Source organism: Rhinoraja longicauda, chromosome 17 (genome assembly GCF_053455715.1).
Source record: "Rhinoraja longicauda isolate Sanriku21f chromosome 17, sRhiLon1.1, whole genome shotgun sequence".
NCBI classification, from domain to species: Eukaryota; Metazoa; Chordata; class Chondrichthyes; order Rajiformes; family Arhynchobatidae; genus Rhinoraja; species Rhinoraja longicauda.
The window spans coordinates 7822113-7842326 of record NC_135969.1 but is presented as its reverse complement, the minus strand read 5'-3'; the positions used below and the strand labels follow the sequence as shown (position 1 = coordinate 7842326).

Sequence of the window (20214 nt, the reverse complement as noted above, 5' to 3'; positions counted from 1 at the left end):
GTCAAAATAATAACAATCTCAGTTTAGTCTGTATCAAAGTCTGCATATCCAGTTCCTATGATATTTAAGTTCACAGAGAAGCAAAGGTCACACATTCTCTTATCAAACCATTTCGAATAAAGTGGAACCTTGACCAACCTTTATAACATTAAGAACTAGTGATTTATAATTGTAAAAAGAAACGCCCCTATTGTGAGGCCAATTTCCTGTTATGCCTTTGTTGCATTCATTGCACCAGGTCATACATTTTTAAACGGCTTCTTACCGTCTCGAAAAATATTGAATCACTGTGGTTCATACAAAGAACATGGAAAAAGCAGTCCGAACCTGACCTGAAACGACATGATTTGCCAACTTTTATATACAATGTCCTGACCATTGAAGGCAGGCATACTACATGCCACCTTTGCCACACCATTCACTTATGTTGTCCCTCACACTTACGAGGATTAAACTCCATCTGCAATTTCCTACAGTGATCTACATCCTGCAGTATCCATTGATAACCTTCCTCTTTATCTACAACTCCACTATTTTTTTGTGTCACCTGCAAAGTTACTCATCAGATAACGTATATTTTCATCCAAGTTATTCATGTGCATTACAAACAATGGAGGTCCCAGCACTATTGGGATGGAAAATGATGCCAGACCTCCAGACAGAAGAACATTCCTTCAATACTTCCCTCTGTCTTCCAGGACCAAACCAATTTTGGATCCAACTTGCAGCTCGCTTTGGATTCCGTGTGACTTGATCTTACGGACCAACCTATCATGAAGGACCTTGTCACATGCTTTATTAAAGTTCATGTAGACAACATTAATTGCCCAATTGTTATCAATCACTTTAATCACTTTCTCAAAAAAACAATCAGATTTGTGAGATAGGACTCTTCCTGTAATTTTTATTGTTACTTTCATTAATGGGATGGAAATTGCAGGAATTTCATGATAGAAAATACTTTTCATAAACTCTCTTAAACTTAACATTAAAAAGCTTAATTTTTCAATTCAGATTCCAGAAATGGCTTTTCACAATTATTGATGCCTTTCTCCATTTTGGAATTCACAAAGTAATTGCAGAATGAGGCCGTTTTAAACCACTCAGAGTGAGGCCAAAGCACATAGTAAATCATGAAGCAATAGGAAGTATCATGAAACAATTATCTTTTTTTAACAAAAGCCAAATTCTTTGGGTGTCTGAAATCTGAAATAAGAGCAGAAGATCGTGAAACAATTCAACAGTTCATCTGTGAAGAGAGAAACACATTCTGATGAAAGACCCTTGATACATTGTGGCTCTGTGGATGCTGCCTGACAATCCAGTTAATTCTTCTTCAAGTTGAACATTTACTTTTGGGGCAGGTATTGTGATTGACCCAATTTATTTAAAATTAAATATATTTTCAAACCGTCAAATTATCATTTTCTTATTGGGTCAGGTTCCAAGCATTGGGAATTCACTGTATAAATTGAGAGGATTTTGAAGACACTACAGTTTATATGGCTCTTTGGCAATAAATGAAGACAGTGCCCATGAAGAGAGAAACAGAGTTAAGAATACACATTCTACCTGAACTACTGAATATTTCCAGCTCCCTTGGTCTTTTCTTCAGATTTTCTGGCATCTGTAGATTTTTGTTTTATGGTGCACTGTAGATGATTCTAGTGGCAGAAATTCTTAGTTCTGAGTGAGCTTTCACATATTACCACTCAGTAGGATGACAGATGGATTTTAGCTTCTACCTGCCCTTCCTTGACAGCAAGAGTTCCTCAGTTCCTTTTGGTTGAGCCGCTGCTTGCTGCAGCATGGATGCTTCTCCTGACCCCAAGGGATATTAATTGAACTTTCTCCAGGCCATTTAATGAACATACTCATTTGGACCCAATAAAGATAATTGGTCAGATCTACGGATTGCAATTGGTAGCCTGTGATGAGCATTTGGTTTCCTGCAGCCAGGGCTTGGTAGGAAATATCTTTGTGTCAGGAACATGTCTGTAGGTGGCAGCAGCCCAGTTTAGGACATCCCAGTTTTATTCTGTCTGAAGAATGGTCTCAACCGGAAATGTCACCCGTTCCTTCTATCCAGAGATGCTGCCTCTCCTGCTGAGTTACTCCAGCATTTTGTGTCTATCTCCAGTTTAATTCATGCAACTTGTGTTAAAGTTAGCCCGAGTATGTTTTGTCATTCCATGTCTGGCATTGGCAAATGCCAGTGCCAATCATTTGTGCTAAGTAAAATTTACATTCAATTTTATAACCTCAAGAATAATTTCCATTGTTTGGCAGTGAAAGGAATGCAGTAAAATAACTCAATTCTAGTGTTCGTGGTTTGACTCAAATCCACAAAAGATTTATTTAACCTGATGTTTGGAATGCCTCTTTCATGACATGATATGTTGCAACAGTCATCAATTTTGCATTTTTGAGAATGTGCTTTTCAAGGAAAGATCCCCCAAAACGGTTCCATCTGATGTGCCTTGGGAAAGACTGTGGTTATGTGTTTTCAAATCCCTTCATTTTAAGAAGCTGTCCAAGCGTCTTTTTTAAATGTCCTTTAAAAGGAGCTGCTCTGCTGCAATGCCCCTGCTCAACATGCTCTGTATGACTAATGTGGAACTAACTGTCCTTAATGATTGATATTCTCCCTAATCGCTTCTGTGTATCTTGGAAGCTATGCAGTGATCAAGAAATCTGCCTGCAACCCCTGTGGTTCAGATCCCAGCCATGCTTACCACGTGATTTTACCAATCAGTATAATACCCATAAAAGACACAAAATGCTGGCGTAACTCAGCGGGACAGGCCGCATCTCTGGATAGAACGAATGGGTGACGTTTTGGGTCGAGACACTTCTTTAGATGAAAGGTCTCGACCTGAAACGTTATCCATTCCTTCTATCGAGAGATGCTGCCTGTCCCGCTGAGTTACTCCAGCATTTTGGGTCTATCTGCAGTTCCTTCCTACACAGTATAATACCCATTTTGTAGTTAAAAATTTTGCTCTTGCTGCTAAATAATTTTGTTATTTTGGTGATGCTGGTAAAGGTCAATACTCAAACACATTTCAACTTTAAATATAAATATCTGACCAGATTTCTCAGAAATGATTATCTGGATGCAAAATACAGTAGCTAGCTTATTCACTTTCTTCAGCATAATTTCCATTGAGCTTCAGGAAATTTGATTAAAGATGGTTTGCTCCTATTAGAGCAGAAGTTAAACGAAAAAAAAGACACAAAGTGCTGGAGTAACTTGTCGAGTCAGACATCACCAGTGGAGAACCTGGACAGGTGACGTTTTGGGTCTGGGCCGTTCTTCAGACTCATTGTGGTGAGTGGGGGAGGAAGCTGGAAGAGAGGAATGGCAGGACAAAGCCTGGGAAGTGATAGGTGGATACAGGTGAGGGGGTTTTAGAATTGGCAGATAGTTGGACAAAGGCCAGGGGAGCAAGTTGGAGTGCTTGAACCAAGGAAGAGAAGGCTGTCTCTCAGTTACCTGTTCTCGGCAGAGGAGATCAAATCAGCGAAGTTCCTATTTCTTTTAGAACCTTCTGGAGCATTCCAATACCACTATTCAGTAGACCTGGATAAAGCAGTTGACTGGATCATTTCTAAAAGCAGCATCTCCTTACAACCTGACTTTGGTGTATGAATAGATTCCTGAACATCAACAGAACTGCAAGGGTGCTTTTCAGATCTCTCTCTTGCTCAACTGTACCTGACAGCACTCCACTCCATTTCCTCCCTCCGCATCAAACAATTTGCAAAACCTAGTATGTAATCCATAACATTCCTGATGCACTCATCTCTTCCTTCTCTACTGTCACTGCAAACAAACAATATTGTTATCTCACAGCCTAACCTGATGAGTCATTGGCACCAACCAGTACTTCCTTCCCACATGTTTCATGCACTTGTCTATACATTTATTCATCTCATGCACACATCTGTTTGATCACGCTGAGCCCCTTACTACTTGCTTAATGTATTATTTACATGTTCACACATTTAACATGCTTCGTACTCCTCAGTAGCCTCTGGAAGTCTCTGATGTGCTCTTCTCTCACCTATAAATCTGTCTCAACTTCTGGAAACTGGAGTAGAACAATCTTTTGAAATGTCTAGAGTTGCTCATCCCATTGTTCCCAAGCACTAACTCAGACATTTGTATCTGCGTATGTTAGATACCCTTGTGGACTAGATGTTAATCGAGTGGAGGGCACCGACCGGTATTACCAAACAGCAGTAGAAAGGGAGTATTTCTCCCAGCTTTGTGATCAGGATATGGAAACGAGAACTTCAGTGACCTTGTCACGAAAACAAAATTGCAGACTGTCTGTGTGACGTTCCAGAATGGTTGTCAAGAATTCACAACACAATGAGTAAGAACAAGAAAATGTCTACTTCCAGCCTGAGGTCGAAGGTCACGGTTTTATTTCCCTTCTTGGAGGTTATGTCCATCTCCAGAAATATTGCAGGCATGTCATAAGAAGGGAGGCAGCATCATTAGGGTTCGTGGCTTTGCTTGAAGTTTGAACACGTGTCTTCTCCCTGATAGATCAGTGCGTGGAATGAGCTCCGATTCTTGAGAAATGGCAACAGCTTCCCATAATGATGTCAGCCCTTAGAACAGTGCAGCACAGGTACAAGCACTTTGGCCGACAATGTTTGTGCCGAACATGATGCCAGGTCAAACTGATCTCATCAGCTTGTACATGATTCATTTCCCTCTATTCCCTGCACTTCCATGTGCCTGTCTAAATGCCTCTTAAATGCCACTGTCCACAACTGCCTCCACTACCACATCTGGCAATGCATTCCAGTATCCCACCACTTTCTGTTTAAAGAAGAAAATTTGCCTTGCACATCTATATACTAAAACTCTTGTTTGTTTGTTCCTGAACTACAGCCAAAACGATGCACGATAGCGCGACAATTTTAGGCCCACCTTACTCACCGCCGTCCCTTTCGTGCTAATGGAAGATGTTTCATTGAAATCGGTGTTATATTTTTAAAGTTATTCACATTTTAAAGTTTAAATCTTTCTCTGAGGGGGTGGAGGGGGGGAGGGAGGGGAGAGGAGGGGAGAGGAGGGAGGATAAGGGGGGTTGAGGGGGATGGAGTGGGGGGGAGGAGAAGGGGGGTGGTTGGAGGGAAGGGGGAGCGGGGAGAAGGGAGGGGGAGAGAGGGGAGAGGTGAAGGGGTAGGGGGAGGGCGTTAAGGGGGAAGCGGAAGAGGGGGGAGAGGGGAGGGGACAGTGGGGGATGGGAAAAGGGGAGTGGGGGGAGAGGGGAGGGGGGAGTGGGGGGGAGAGGGGGAGTGGGGAAGGAAGGAGGGAGTTGGGAGGGGGGAGTTGGGAGGGGAGGAGGGAGTGGGGAGGGGAGGGGTGAGTGGGGGGAGAGGGGAGGGGGGAGGAGAGGGTGCTGCACCAATGCAGGAGAGGCTTGGGCCCAACAGGTCCACTTGGTCTAGTCTCCATTAAACCTTTCCCCTCTCAACTTATAGCTGTGCCCTCTCGTGTTGGACTTTTCTACCCTGGGATTGAAAAGTCCAGTTGTTTACTCTCTCTATGTTATCACATAACCTTACTATTCACTTCATCTGTTTGAAAAGTCGTAAAGCGAAGATGTTGCTAATTTTGTGAAAGAGTTCTGTTACTGCAGTTAAATTAGACATTAAATAAATAGACTGGGCAGGTCAGCTTTGCATTGCTGTTCTCTCCAAAATACAGTTTTGTTAGAAATCTTAAAATACCTTCAGTTGATACATTGACATGGCTGTGTCAATGCATGTGGTACAAATAAGGCTCCTTCTGTGAGTGGTATAATTTAGAGATACACCACGGAAACAGGCCATTCGGCCCACCGAGTCCACATTGACCATGATGTCTTTGGGATGTGGGAGGAAACAGGAGCACCTGGAGAAACCCACGTGGTCTCAGGGAGTAGGTGCAAACTCCATACAGTCAGCAAAGGAAGTCAGGATCAAACCCGGGTCTCTGGATCTGTGGAGCAGCGGCTCTGTCAGCTGGTATCAAAAGTTGAGGTGAAAATCAAGAGTGGAGGGTGTCCAACTTTCATCCAGCATAACAATAGTTAACTCCCAAGTTCATTAAATTTTGAGCAGTTGCCTTGGAAGTTTCAACTTGTCCATATAGGAACTGAAATATTCAATTTATGCTGAGAGCAATAAATTATTACATTGCTTTATCTGTCGAGAGATTATTTAAAAATGCTTGCTGAAGCAAAAAGACTTGCTTTTTCGACAGTGCTGTCTAATGGGGCACCAGCAGTAGGTACATAATTAACATCCTGACTCAAGTTTTCAGTGTGCTTGGGAAACATCAGCAGAAAAAAAAGCACAGATTATTCTTAATATCACAAACCAGCAAAATAGAATTAGAATTAATTCAAATCCAGGGCCAAAACTCGAATTAAATCCACCATATTGCTCTGGAATTCGGGTATGAATGTTCCACTCTTCCCCTTCCTGCGGCTTAAAATTGACATTGAGTGGACCAGGGGAGAACAGTGCAAGGAAATGGATGGTGACAAAGAAAGTTACCTGAAGGTTATTGCTAGCTTGCAGCAAGGTTGTCGATTATTTTCCATTCCTTGGAAAGGTTGGCTTTCTGTTGTCCACAATATTTCTGCGGCTGCCAAATAATAGCACAGAAACAGGATGGGGCTATTTGGCCCCTCAAGCCTGCACACCCTCTCTCCCCCCCCCCCCCCCCCCCACACCAATTAAATATGATCATAACTAATCTTCCCCAGTTCTCATCAACTCTGTGCCAGTTCTACATTTTTCAATAATGTATCTGTTTCCTCTTAAATATCGCCAGTCAATTAGCCTCATTCTTCCTCTTATATTTGATGCGAATGACAAACAAACACGTTTGACCCACTTGATGAATCATCCACAAGTTTCTGGAGCAGAAAATTCCAGAGATTCGCCACCACCTATGAGAAGCTGTTGCATTGCACACAAGGGTAGATAGAGTGGTGAAGAACGTCTTTTGCATGCTTGCCTCTATTGGTAAGGGTATTGAGTGTAGGAGCATCGTGCTACAGCTCTATAAGATGTTGGTGAGAATACTCAATGAGGTATTGTTTGCAGTTCTGGTCACCCTGCTTCAGGAAGGATGTGATGAAGTTGGAAGGGGTGGAAAAATTATCTCAGCATGTTACCAGGACTCGAGGCATTGAATTATGTGCATAGGCCAGGGCAATCTTTCCCTGGAATGTCAGAGGCTACAAACTAACCTTAAAAGGTATACAAAGTGAATGGTCATCGTCTTTTTTTTTTCTCGGGATGAAGAGGCTAGAATTAGAGCACATAGGATTTAAGGTAAGAGCGGAAAGATTAAAAAAAGACCTGAGAGGCAATCTCTTCTCTCAGACAGTAGTGCATATATGGAATGACTTGCCAGAGAAAGCAATGGGTACGGGTACACTTACAACATTTAAAAGATATTTAGACAGGTACATGGATTGGAACGATTTAGAAGGAAATGGGCTTGATTATAGCTCAGTTATAAAACCTGTTCAATGTGTATGAGTTGGGCCAAAGGAAGTTTTTCTGTGCTGTTTAATTCCACGATTCTGTGACCCGAGTTTTAAAAGACCCCCCCCCCCCAACCCTCATTGTGTTCAGTTCTGGGCACCATGTTATAGGAAAGATATTGTCAAACTTGAAAGGGTTCAGAGATGATTTACGAGGATGTTGCCAGGACTAGAGGGTCAGAGCTATAGGGAAAGGTTGGGTAGGCTGGGTCTCTGTTCCTTGGAGCGCAGGAGGATGAGGGGTGATCTTATAGAGGTATATAAAATCATGAAAGGAATAAATCGGGTAGATGCACAGAATCTCTTGCCCAGAGTGGGGGAATCGAGGACCCAGAGGACATAGGTTCAAGGTGAAGGGGAAAAGATTTAATAGGAATCTGAGAGGTAACTTTTTCACACAAAGGGTGGTGGGTGTATGGAACAAGCTGCCAGAGGAGGTAGTTGAGGCTGGAACTATCCCAACGTTTAAGAAACAGTCAGACAGGACAAGTTTGGAGGGATATGGACCTAACGGCTGGCAGGTGGGACTCGTGTAGCTGGGACATGTTGGCCAGTGTGGACAAGTTGAGCCAAAGGGCCTGCTTCCACACTGTATCACTCTATGACTCTCTCACCCATTTGCGTAGAAAATCAACTATTCCTAGAAACCCATATTTTCATTATTTTTATATCGACTCTTCCATCATGGTCATTATCCAGGGAAAGATATCCCATCTTTGTTTCCTTAAGTCTGATCAAGTCAAATCAAGTGGCGTTCATTGTCATATGCAGTAGTTTGGTGAAGTATAAGTACAATAAAATCTTCCCAGCAGCAGTATCACAGGCACCTACACTCAGCCAACACACAAAACATAAGCTGTGCATAAATTACACAAACAGTGACAAGAAAAAGACTACAAAATAAGACATGAATGCAAAAATACAATTTAGAAAACAAGTCCATGGTAATGCGAGGATTGCCTTCTATGCAATATCTGTAGACTTGCAGGTATTAATTCCATTGCATTGCTTGATATAACTTTTATAATAACTGCTTTCCAGCTGATTGATAATAGGCAAGAAAAATAATTCAGTCTTGAAGCTAATGTGGGGTTACTTTGCTAAGAAGTCTGAGATTACTACAACATAAAAAAAGCCAAAGTGAACAATATCTTCAATTAATGAAAAAAACAATCAAAGTGGATTTCCTCAGGTCATACTTGCTTTAAGTTTTGCAAGGAACACCCAAAACTCCCTTTTTATTTTGGTTCGTAAGTGAATATACGCTTTGTTTTTTTTAGAGGCAATACCCTAAACTCAGACTAGCATGGATAAATTAAACAGGCATAATCTCTGCCCTGATGGATCATGACGGTCAGTTGGGTAAAGGGGGAGTTTTGTTGAAGTTTCCTTGCATTGATAAATTCATTTGACTGATTTTCATTAGTTACGTCTGGAACAGGGTTGCTTACTAAAAGCTGATTTTTTTAAATTACCTGCAGTCTAAGCATCTATATACTAAAGCTTTTGTTTGTTTTTTTGTTTGTTCCTGAACTACAGCCAAAACGGTACACGATAGCGCAACAATTTTAGGCCCACCTTACTCACCGTCGTCCCTTTGGTGCCAATGGAAGATGTTTCATTGAAATCGGTGTTATATTTTTAGTTATTCACATTTTAAAGTTTAAATCTATCTCCTAGGGAGGGAGGGGAGGAGGGAGGATAAGGGGGGGTTGATGGGGATGGAGTGGGAGGGAGAGGAAGGGGGAGAGGGGGAGAGGGGAAGAGGGGAGCGGGGGAGTAGGGAGGGAGGGGGGAGGAGGAGGAGGGGAGGGGGGAGAGGAGGAGGGAGGGAGTGGGGGAGGAGAGGGTGCTGCACCAATGCAGGAGAGGTTTGGGCCCAACGGGTCCACTTGGTCTAGTATCAATTAAAAAGAAAAGGTTGTGAATATGCGGCAGTACAGGCAGCATCCGCAGTGAGAGAAACGGTGTTAATGCTTGCTTCAATGATCTCATGATTTAATCTGATTTCCAGTATTTTCTACTGCTGCATTCTGATTCGATTTTTCGAATACATGGAGCCATTATGTCCTGGGGGAACAATAAATGAGCCAAATGCTTTTTTTAAATTAATTATCGGAATGGTCAATTGGCATGATCTGGATTCTGCTGAGAATCAAAATAAAATCACCAATTACCATGTCTCAAAAATAACCTTCTCAAGCATTTAATGAGCCCATTACATGATCTAAATAAGGAACAGTCGTGGTGTAGCAGTACTTTTAACCTCTGCCTGAATGGCAAATGCATGACGCCCACTTTACTAATGGGCCACTGGAGGCCCTAGTTAGTGGCCTAATGGTACATTTGGATAACTTCTACTGGGCATTGGAGAGTTCAGTTATGTACTTCATCCACACAATAGCACCTCTAATGGTTTGTGGTGCTTTGAGAATCAACTCCCATTATAAGTTAAATTTATAGAACAGTTACAGACTATAGAATAGACATTCGTGAGAAAGAGGTGTTAGAATTCATTTCAGGTGGCCATCCCACAAAGATATTTGATGCTATAAAGAGCTGCAGACTCGAGCTTGTCATTCGCGTCAAGCAGAATGTTTTGTGAAATTGTGCTGAAAAACCCCAGCACAATCTAGGAGAAATACTCTTTATAAATTCACAGGCCACTGAACAAATACTGCCAGGCTTGTTAATTAATTCTTAGCATATTTCATCATCTATTTTATTCTATTTTATTTTCTTAACGTATTCTTTTGTCTTAACTTAAACGTTGGAGAAATAACTTGTAGCACAAAATTGAGCCAAATGCTTTTTAAAAATTAGCCTTGCATGAAAAATGTATTGTTTTGTCATTTTCATTGTTCCCTGAGTTCAATAAGGTTGCCTCAGGGAGATTAATCTTCCTCGCACTCAGCAGATTAGGGCATATGGCCATTGATCTGATGTTCACCTCACATCAATGGTATGTTGCCACCCTCCTTTGAAAATCAACCAATTTAAAACCCATTGAAATCTGAGCCGAGTTATAACCAGAGTTCCACTCCATCCTCATAATACTCCCTGATGCTTCCAGTAAATGTAATGCTGCATTAAAATAAATCTCCTCTGGTTAGTGTTGCAGAGTTACACAGCACAGTAACAGGCCCATCGATCCAACTCATCCATGCTGACGAAGATCTGAACTGGCCCCATTTTCCTACATTTGGCCCATATCCCTCTGAACCCTTCTCAGTGTGTATTTGTCCAAATATCTTGAAAATGTAATTGTTCCCATTTCTACAACTTTCTCTGGGTCTGTTCAAAATAGCTATCAACCTCTGTGTGAAAATGTTGCCCTTCAGATTGATTTTGTGTCTTTCCCCTCTAACCTCTAGTTTTAGATCCCCCTAACATGGAAAAAGTCTTTGACTATCCACCTTATCAAAGCCACACATTACTTTATATACCTCCATATGATCTCCTCAGCCTCCTACACTCCAAGGTAAAATGCTGTAGCCTATTCACCCTTTCCTAAACCTGCAAACTCTGCATATCCCATCGCATCCTTTTGAATCTTTTCTGCACCAGAATCACCTCAAGACATCCTTCGTTTCGCTGGCGGCCAGAACTCTGCACAATACTGTGGTCTCACCAACAACTTGTACACTTGCAACGTGACGACCCAATTCCAGCACACAATGCCCTGATTGACTAAGGCAAGCATGCCCGATGACTCTTTCACCACTGTTTCTACCTGTGTCACCACTTTCCGGAAACTATGTAACAAAATTGTTAGAAATGTTTGATTCTAAAATTGCCATGAAGTGTTGAACAGTTATGGTTGAGGTAGATGTCTTTGCTTTCAAGATCATTGGGATAATAGAAAGGAGGGAGGTTGAACTCATTCTTTGTTGTAACTTATTGTTATATTAAATCTGTGTCTTTGCAGTGTGTGGTAGTGCTGCTGGTGGTGTGGAAGGCGAAGGGGAAGCTGATACAGGCTGGATTGAAGGAGCTGCTATCCTGCTCTCTGTAATCTGTGTGGTTTTTGTGACTGCCTTTAATGACTGGAGCAAAGAGAAGCAGTTTCGAGGTTTGCAAAGCCGGATTGAACAAGAACAAAAGTTCTCCGTTGTCAGAGGAGGCCAGGTCAACCAAATTCCAGTGTCGGAATTAGTCACTGGTGATATTGCACAAATTAAATATGGTAAGTCCAAATAGTATGTAAAACTGTACAAAATTGAATGTACTCGAGAAAATGTATGCTCCTCTTAATTCTGTACCCTCCAAAAGAACTTCACAGAGACAATTTACAGCGTTATTTGAATAGTGGTCTTGAAGACATCAAAATGGTTGTCTTGTGCAGGAAGGCACTACAGATGCTGGTTTATACCAAAGATATACCCCGGTCTGAAGAAGGGTTCGGACCCAAAATATCACCTATCCTTCTTCTCCAGAGATGCTGTCTGACCCACTGAGTTACTCCAGCATTTTGTGTCCAAATGTCTGAATTTTCTCCCTTTTTAGTTTTTGTTACATCCACTTTCTTAGTTCATATGTGGGCACAGAATTGCTCTTCCTTTTAGTGGGTCCTGATTCTTCATTGGATGAAGATTGCAATCGCCCATGGAGAATCAAAAATAAGTGTCTTTGTTGCCGTTTCCGATAGTTACCAAGGACATTGTTGATCAGAACGATGGGGATTTGTAAGAGAAACTTATACTTCATCTTATTTATCTGTTTTTTTTTTTTTCAGTTGAGAGAATTGGCAGGCAACCTAGTCCTAGACTCCAACAGTGTTCTGTAAATGCCTGAGCAGAGTGCATAAGAATCCCACGAGTTTAATGTGTCCATTTTCTCCATCTCTCTTTCAAATATTTATTCAATTTTGCTCCATTATTTTTTTACGTCTGTTGCTCTGAAGATGCACCTCTGGGATTAAGTGGTTTGGTGTTCCTATTATTCCTCTTTTTAATGCATAATGCTCTTAATATTTTCATCTTGTTGACAGCTCTGCATTCACAAATGGAACATATGAAATCAGAAGCTTCAGCATACATTTTAGATCAAATTTAAGACATTTGTGGCACTTGGTAAACTTTTTTGATCTGCGATTAATGGCTTCCAGTTTTTTCTCCCTAGTTGATCTTATCTTCTGTAATTATCACGACTTTCATGGATTGTGCCTTCATTATGTCAGTTCTAGGACATAGAACATTTTAACTGCACTGGAAATTCTCTTATGAGTTGTACTTTGAATGAACAAAAGAAAGAAAACCTCAAATTTCAAAGGCTGTTGGTGTAAAGGCCTCGATCTTACACTGCAAGAACTGAGGACATTTAGACGCCGAATCATTTAGAAAGAGATGTGACTGGCACATAAAGATCGACCTTTTAATTTTAACAGTATTGGATACAAATCTATGTGCCAGATGTCAGCGATCTGTTAAATGCAATGTATAACATGTTAATTTGCTTTGCTTTTAAATGATTCTGTCTAACTCCACCATTTTGAGCAAAATATATCACTCAGCAGATCTTTTTCTGATTTTTTTCTCTCTTTAATTATCAGGTGATCTGCTTCCTGCAGATGGAGTTTTAATTCAGGGAAATGACCTTAAAATTGATGAAAGTTCTTTAACTGGAGAATCTGATCATGTCCGTAAATCTGCAGACAAAGACCCCATGCTACTTTCCGGTAAGTTAACTGGTGATGGTGTCATTACCTTCTGCATCTGAGGTTGAGGAATTGGTCACAAAAAGGGCAATGAAAAGTAATTGATAAAATAAGTAACAGTGGTGCAGCGGTAGAGTTGCGGCCTTGCAGCGTTTGCAGCACCAGAGATCCGGGTTCAATCCTGACTTCGGGTGCTGTCTGTACAGAGTTTGCACGTTCTCCCCGTGACTGCGTGGGTTTTCTCCGAGATCTTCGGTTTCCTCCCACGCTCCAAAGGTTTGTAGGTTAATTGGCTTGGATTAAGTGTAAATTGTCCTTAATGTGCGTCAGATGTGCGGGGACCGCTGGTCGTTGGCTCGGAGGGCCGAAGGGCCTGTTCTCTAAACTAAAAGGAACTAAAAGTGATCTTGCCTCAGTGACAACCCTCATGCAGACACAATGCAGGTGGACAGATGCAGAGTGAGAGCCATTGGAGCCAATGTGTTTGAGCAATGATATGTACTTCACCTATTTAAAAAAGGAAAACAAGCCAGCAGGACGTGCACAGAATGAAATTGTGTCATTGCATTAATGAGGTGGCTGATGGACAAGGGCATTCATAATGAAACTGGGATTTTGAAAGGGGATAACAAGGTCGTAAATACTGATCCCAATTACATAGATAGGAAGAGAGTTCAGGTTCTGCAGGGAATTGAAGGAATGAGGCAATAGTTTAAAAAACAGAACCTCCAGGGTTGTGATCTCAGGATTACTACCTGTTCCACGTGCTATTGAGGTGAGAAATAGAAAGATAGTTCAGTTGAATATGTTCCTAAGGAACTGGTGCAAGAGGGAGGGCATCAGATATATGGATCATCGGGCTCTCATCCAAGCCAGATAGGACCTGCAGAGAAAGAAGGGTTGCATTTGAACTGGAGGGGATTCAACATCCTTGCAGGAAAGTTCACTGGCACTACTTGGGAGGATTCAAACTAGAGTTACGGCTGTGTGATCCTTTGCAGCAGATCAACAAATGGAAGGACTGATGTGAAAGCAGTATGTCTCAAAGGAAGGACAAGCAGCGAGAGGTTAATGAACATGGTGAAACTGATGGGCCGTGTGTTTATTTCACATGGTGTTAATGCAACAAGTATTATGGGTAAAGCAGATGAATTTTGAGTCTAGCTCAGTGCATGGCACTCTGATGAGTAGGACAGGACTGGTAGCTCCATGTGACAGGGTTTCAATATTTCAGTAATGATAGAGAGGGAGGTAAAAGAGGTGGAGGAGTTACATTACTACGCGGGGAGGATGTCACAGTGGAAATCAGAGAATGTATACAGGAAGGTTCATCCACTGAGTAGAGCATGTATAGAGCACAAGAATAAGAAAGCTGCAATCGCAGTAATGGAATTATACTCTGGGCTTTCCAAATGCCACCAGGAGATAGAGAAACAGATATGTAGACAAATTACTAGAAGATGTAAAAGCAACAGGGTTGTCATAGGGGGTGACTTTAACTTTCCCAGTATTGACTGAGACTTCCTTTGCTCAAAAGGCTGGGGTGTGGCAGAATTTGTTAGATGTATCCAATAGAGTTTCGTGAAACTGTATGTGGATAGTCAAACTCAAGGAGGGAGCTTGCATTGAGAAACCAGCCTGGTCAGGCATCTGGTGTTTCAGAGGAAGAGCATTCGGGGAACTTTGATCACACTCCATCGGTTTTAGGATAGTTATAAATAAGGATAAGTCTGGACCTTGGGTGAAGGTAGGAAATTGGGGTAAGGTAAATTGCAACATTATTAGGCTGGAGCTGGGGGGAGTAAACTGGGAGTAGCTGGTATTGGGTGAGTCCACATCAAACATGTGGCAGTTGTTTGAGACGAGCTGGTCAAAGTTCAGGATCAACTCATTTTTGTAAGAAACATAGAAACATAGAAAATAGGTGCAGGAGCAGGCCATTCGGCCCTTCGAGCCAGCACCGCCATTCAATACAATCATGGCTGATCATCCATAATCAGTACCCTGTTCCAGCTTTCTCCCCATATCCCTTGATTCCATTAGCCCTAAGAGCTATATCTAACTCTCTCATGAATGCATCCAGGGAATTGGCCTCCACTGCCTTTTGTGGCAGAGAATTCCACAGAGATTCACAACTCTCTGGGTGAAAACGTTTTTCCTCATCTCAGTACTAAGTGGCCTACCGCTTATTCTGGGTCCCTGCTTCTGGACTCCCCCAACATGGGGAACAATTTTCCTGCAAGGAAAAATGAGGGATAAGGATGGCAAAGTAAGGGAATCATAGATGACCAGAGACATTGTACATTTTGTCGAAAAGAAAAATGAAGCATGTGAACGGTTTAGGAAAATAAATGAGACTATTAAACTTTGAGGACTATTAAAGGGACGAAAGCGGAGATTTAGACTGACCAAAAGAGACCATGAAATGTCATTAACAAGTCAGATTAAAGAAAATTCCAATGTTTTTTATATTTATATTAATACAAGAGGATAAGTAGGGAGAAGCTAGGAGCATTCAAGGATAAAGAGGGGAATTTATGTTTGGAGTTCGTCAGGAAGTCATTAAGTTAGAAAACTGGTTAGGCCTCATTTGGAATATTGTCTGCAGTTCTGGGGAATATTGTCCCCATTAGAGGAAGAATGTGGAGGATTTGTAGAGGGTGCAGAAGAGGTTTACCAGAATGCTGCCTGGATTAGAGAGTATTAGCCATGACGAGAGTTTGGACAAACTTGGATTGTTTATTCTGGTTGAGGGGAAACTTGATAAAGTATATAAAATCATGACATGCATAGACACAGAACAATTCTCCCAGGGATGAAATATCAACAACTGGAAGAGCATAGCATTTAGGTCATAGGGGGCAAAGTTTAAAGGAGATGGGTGGGGCAATTTTTTTACCCAGTGAGTGGTGGGTGTCTGGAACACCCTGTCAGGGATAGTGGTGGAAGGAGATGCAATTATTTGTTCAGGGGAATTCAATAAAAATTATTTTCCTTTGTTAGCTGAGACAGAGTGGGATGGTCATGCTGGATTTACAAATGTTGGTTAGACATTGTTTTGAGAATTGTGTACCAGATGTAGTCACCATGTGAGAGAAAAGGTGCAATTGAATGGAAGTGAACACAAGCTAGATTTAAGTAGATGTTGCCACAACTGGAAAATCTGAAGAAAGATTACGTTGGATGGGGTTGTTTCCTTCAACATAGGGGAGACCTAAGAAAGGCTTAGCAGAGGTGTATAAAATTGTGAGGGGCCCAGCTAAGATAATTTGGAAGGATCTATTTTTCTTAACAGGAAGATACAAACCAAGGCATCATAGGTTTAAAGTAATTATAGACAATAGACAATAGGTGCAGGAAGAGGCCATTCTGCCCTTCGAGCCAGCACCGCCATTCAATGTGATCATGGCTGATCATTCTCAATCAGTACCCCGTTCCTGCCTTCTCCCCATACCCCCTGACTCCGCTATCCTTAAGAGCTCTATCCAGCTCTCTCTTGATAGGAGAATTAAAGGGGAGATGAGGAAAATCTTTTCGCATTGAGAAATTGACTGGGGTTTGTAATTCAGAAGAAAGACACAAAATTCTGGAGTAACTCAGCGGGACAGGCAGCATCTCTGGAGAGAAGGAATGGGTGACGTTTCTTCCAAAGGGAGAATGGAAGAAAGGTCTCAACCCTAAACGTGACCCATTCCTTCTCTCCAGAGATGCTGCCTGTCCCGCTGAGTTACTCCAGCATTTTGTGTCTATCTTCTCTGTAAACCAGCATCTGCAGTTCCTTCGTACACACGGGCTTTGGAATTCCCTGCATGATGCAGTGGTAGAACTAGAATTGCTCATCGCTTGTAAAAAACAATTGCAGATGAAGAGCTGTGACCAGTCTGGCTCCAGGCAACACAGGATGTGGGGTCAGGCAGGGCACCTTTCTTCCAACTGACACACTTACAATGAATTTCATAACTTTAATCATGAATTTCTTGCTATTCTCTATTATTTTTTTGGTGAACAAGTTTAATCTATTAAATGAAGAGCTGGTGCAGGCAATTCAAATTCATATTTCCTTTCATGTAATCATCTGGTATCATAAATAAAGAATGGGATGTGTCGATATTTAGAATTAGTCTCACGATTATACTTCTCCTTTGCCTCATATTTATTGTTCAATGTGAATTCAGTTTTGTCATTGTAATAACGTACAAATAAATGGAGAGATGGTTATCAGTTTAATCATACCATGCCACACAAATGTACATTGTTCTCACACTTTTATCCTGGGGTGATAGTAAGTGCATTTCTTGAACCAAAGAGAGTGCAATATTGTGCCCCGAGTCATTTAATAACGTGAGCTGATGCTACAATACATTAGGCGTCCTTTTAAATTATGTTATAAATTGATGACTTTATAAAAACATTTTCCCAGTCGATCCATATCCATTTGTTGTATGTACTCAGCTGCATTTCACTGAGATTCTGTCAAACACGAGTAGAAATAATTTCTTGTGCCCGGTGAATGACATTGGTAAGCTTGGCCATCGATTGTAGGCAGTTCCTCGTAATGCAACATCAATCAAAAAATAACCAATGTATTCGGGTACTGGCAGAGGGAAAATTCCCAACAAATTATTGAAAAAAATTAAATGTTTCTGCAGGCAATTAATTTTTAGCAGCTTTCAATTTTGAACTGGATTGAAAGGAAGGTTTGTAACAGTTATCAGCTGAAATGCCTTTGCTGCTAGATTTTAAGTAGTCACCAAGGGGCACAATGAGCACACAAAGACCATTCAATCTGTAACACTGCTTTTTGACATCCTTACCTTCAATAAACATTCTACATGGCTATTTTTAGCTCTGTCAGGAGACATGTACTTCACTGACTTCCACCGCACAAGGACTAATTTACTATGTCAAAGATAATGAAAGACAGAACGTGCTAAAGAAATGTGTCACTGCAGTGTGTGTGAAACATACTGAACATTTTTTGAAATATGTCAAGGTTTTGTCTCAAATCTTTAGACACAGATTTAGATATCCGTATTTGTCACAAACAAAATTGTAGATTTAAAGCTAATTATAAAACCCAGCAGCTGTGCTAATTACAGAGATGAACCGATCTTAATGAGCCTGCAATCTGTCTATGACACGACCGAGAAAGGGGATTCAGATTGATCTCTCAAAGACTTAAATTGGACTGTGTTGGGAGTTTGACCTCCCAACACTGATGCCTGTTATTGCCCCAACATCCGAGAAATGCACCCATCTTATTTTGCCTTAAAGGATAGCAGCTCCTACTTCATGAAGAATTTATTAACTGGAGACAGTCGATACAATTACATTCAAACATAATAAATGTTCTGTCGGCATGAGTAACAAAGTCTTAATTTAGCATTTTTTAAACTTTAAATAGAAAAACAAACTAAATAATTTGCTGAATAAATGTTGATGTTCATTCTAATCTTGACCATTGCCATGATAAAGTTGTCCATGGGAAAGTATGTTGCGACCAGCCCATCATGACACAGTATGTCCTTGTGTTATATATCTCCTCCTTGTAGGAAGTGCAATGACTTTGCTCAGTCACATAATTAAGATTATAATCTTGCAAGGTAAAAAAAAGAACACCCACTCATGCTGTTTTTCACTTTGTACCCACTCTTTGTCATACCTGTCAAGTCTTATCGGTTACTTGGAATTCTTGTGCTTTTATTTCTGCTTTTGAGTCATGCAAGAATTCATTTCACTGCACAATGTGCAGGATGGTAAAAGGGGCTGTCAATTTTAGTTGTGCAAAAGGTAAACCAGAGTTTAAAAAGAAATATCCATTTGTGCAATGGCCCCAGTTCAAGAAACAAGGCAGCAACAATCTTCAAAGCACATGCACACTAAAGAGTAAAGCCATTTTGGACAGATGAGCATTTACATAGAGGTTACCAATTTTTGCCCAACCAGATCAAATTTGATGTATGGAGTCACCAATAGCTAATCCTTCTGGCCCATGGACTCCACCTGCAATATGGAGCCTCCCATTGTCTGGCATCGAGCCCCATCCCTTCCATGTTACTGGAGGAGATCATCTGAATCACATTTTTTTGGGTTATCATATATATACAGCCGGAAACAGGCCTTTTCGGCCCTCCAAGTCCGTGCCGCCCAGCGATCCCCGTACATTAACACTATCCTACACCCACTAGGGACAATTTTTTACATTTACCCAGCCAATTAACCTACATACCTGTACGTCTTTGGAGTGTGGGAAGAAACCGAAGATCTCAGAGAAAACCCACGCAGGTCACGGGGAGAACGTACAAACTCCTTACAGTGCAGCACCCGTAGTCAGGATCGAACCTGAGTCTCCGGCGCTGCATTCGCTGTAAAGCAGCAACTCTACCGCTGTGCTACCGTGCCGTAGACAGATCTGTGTCATAGACAGATCTGTGTCATATGTGTCATAGACAGATCTGCTCCAATTCCAGCTCAGGACGTTGGATCCACTCTCTTCCTCCTTCCAAATCATCGCTGATGTGTCAACAATGGGTGACTCCTCACTAGTGTTGGACTTCACTAATAACTCAAACTCATGCTGCCACTTGATCTGAGAGCAGCACAGGTGTGTCTGTCAGAGAGAAATGGAGGATTGGAGAAAGGGGCGCTGGGAGGCAAGAGGTGGTAATTGGCGGGAAGGGGTATGGTGTAGAAAACTGAGCAGGGAAGAGAGGGGATCAACAGTATTGCAAGGGAAACAAAGGAGAGTGTTCAAATCCCTAGCACTATATCTGAGGACTTCCACCCTTCTCTTCAATGGTTCAATGGTGTTTTTATTGTCGCATGTGCAAATGCACCGTAAAAGCCTTTCCTTCCATACAGTCCAGTAAGGTATTGCCATACCTAAGCACAATCCCCGATTAGCAAAGTGTACAGAAATAGTCCATTGAGCTCGCTTGAGGCACCATGTTTTGGTGCCATTTTCAAAGTCCGGACCAGTTTTAGGTCTTATGA

General features: G+C 41.5%; 1 protein-coding gene across 13 annotated transcripts in view; it reads left to right on the top strand.

Moving 5' to 3' along the window:
- Nucleotides 1-20214, top strand: part of atp2b2 (ATPase plasma membrane Ca2+ transporting 2) — a 1022617-nt gene that overhangs the window by 466658 nt on the left and 535745 nt on the right. For all 13 annotated transcript variants that reach the window (XM_078414003.1, XM_078414006.1, XM_078414002.1 and 10 more), the window contains 2 exons: nucleotides 11494-11751; nucleotides 13117-13242. In XM_078414003.1, the coding sequence (XP_078270129.1) occupies nucleotides 11494-11751; nucleotides 13117-13242 (384 nt within the window). The remainder of the gene's footprint in view (nucleotides 1-11493; nucleotides 11752-13116; nucleotides 13243-20214) is intronic.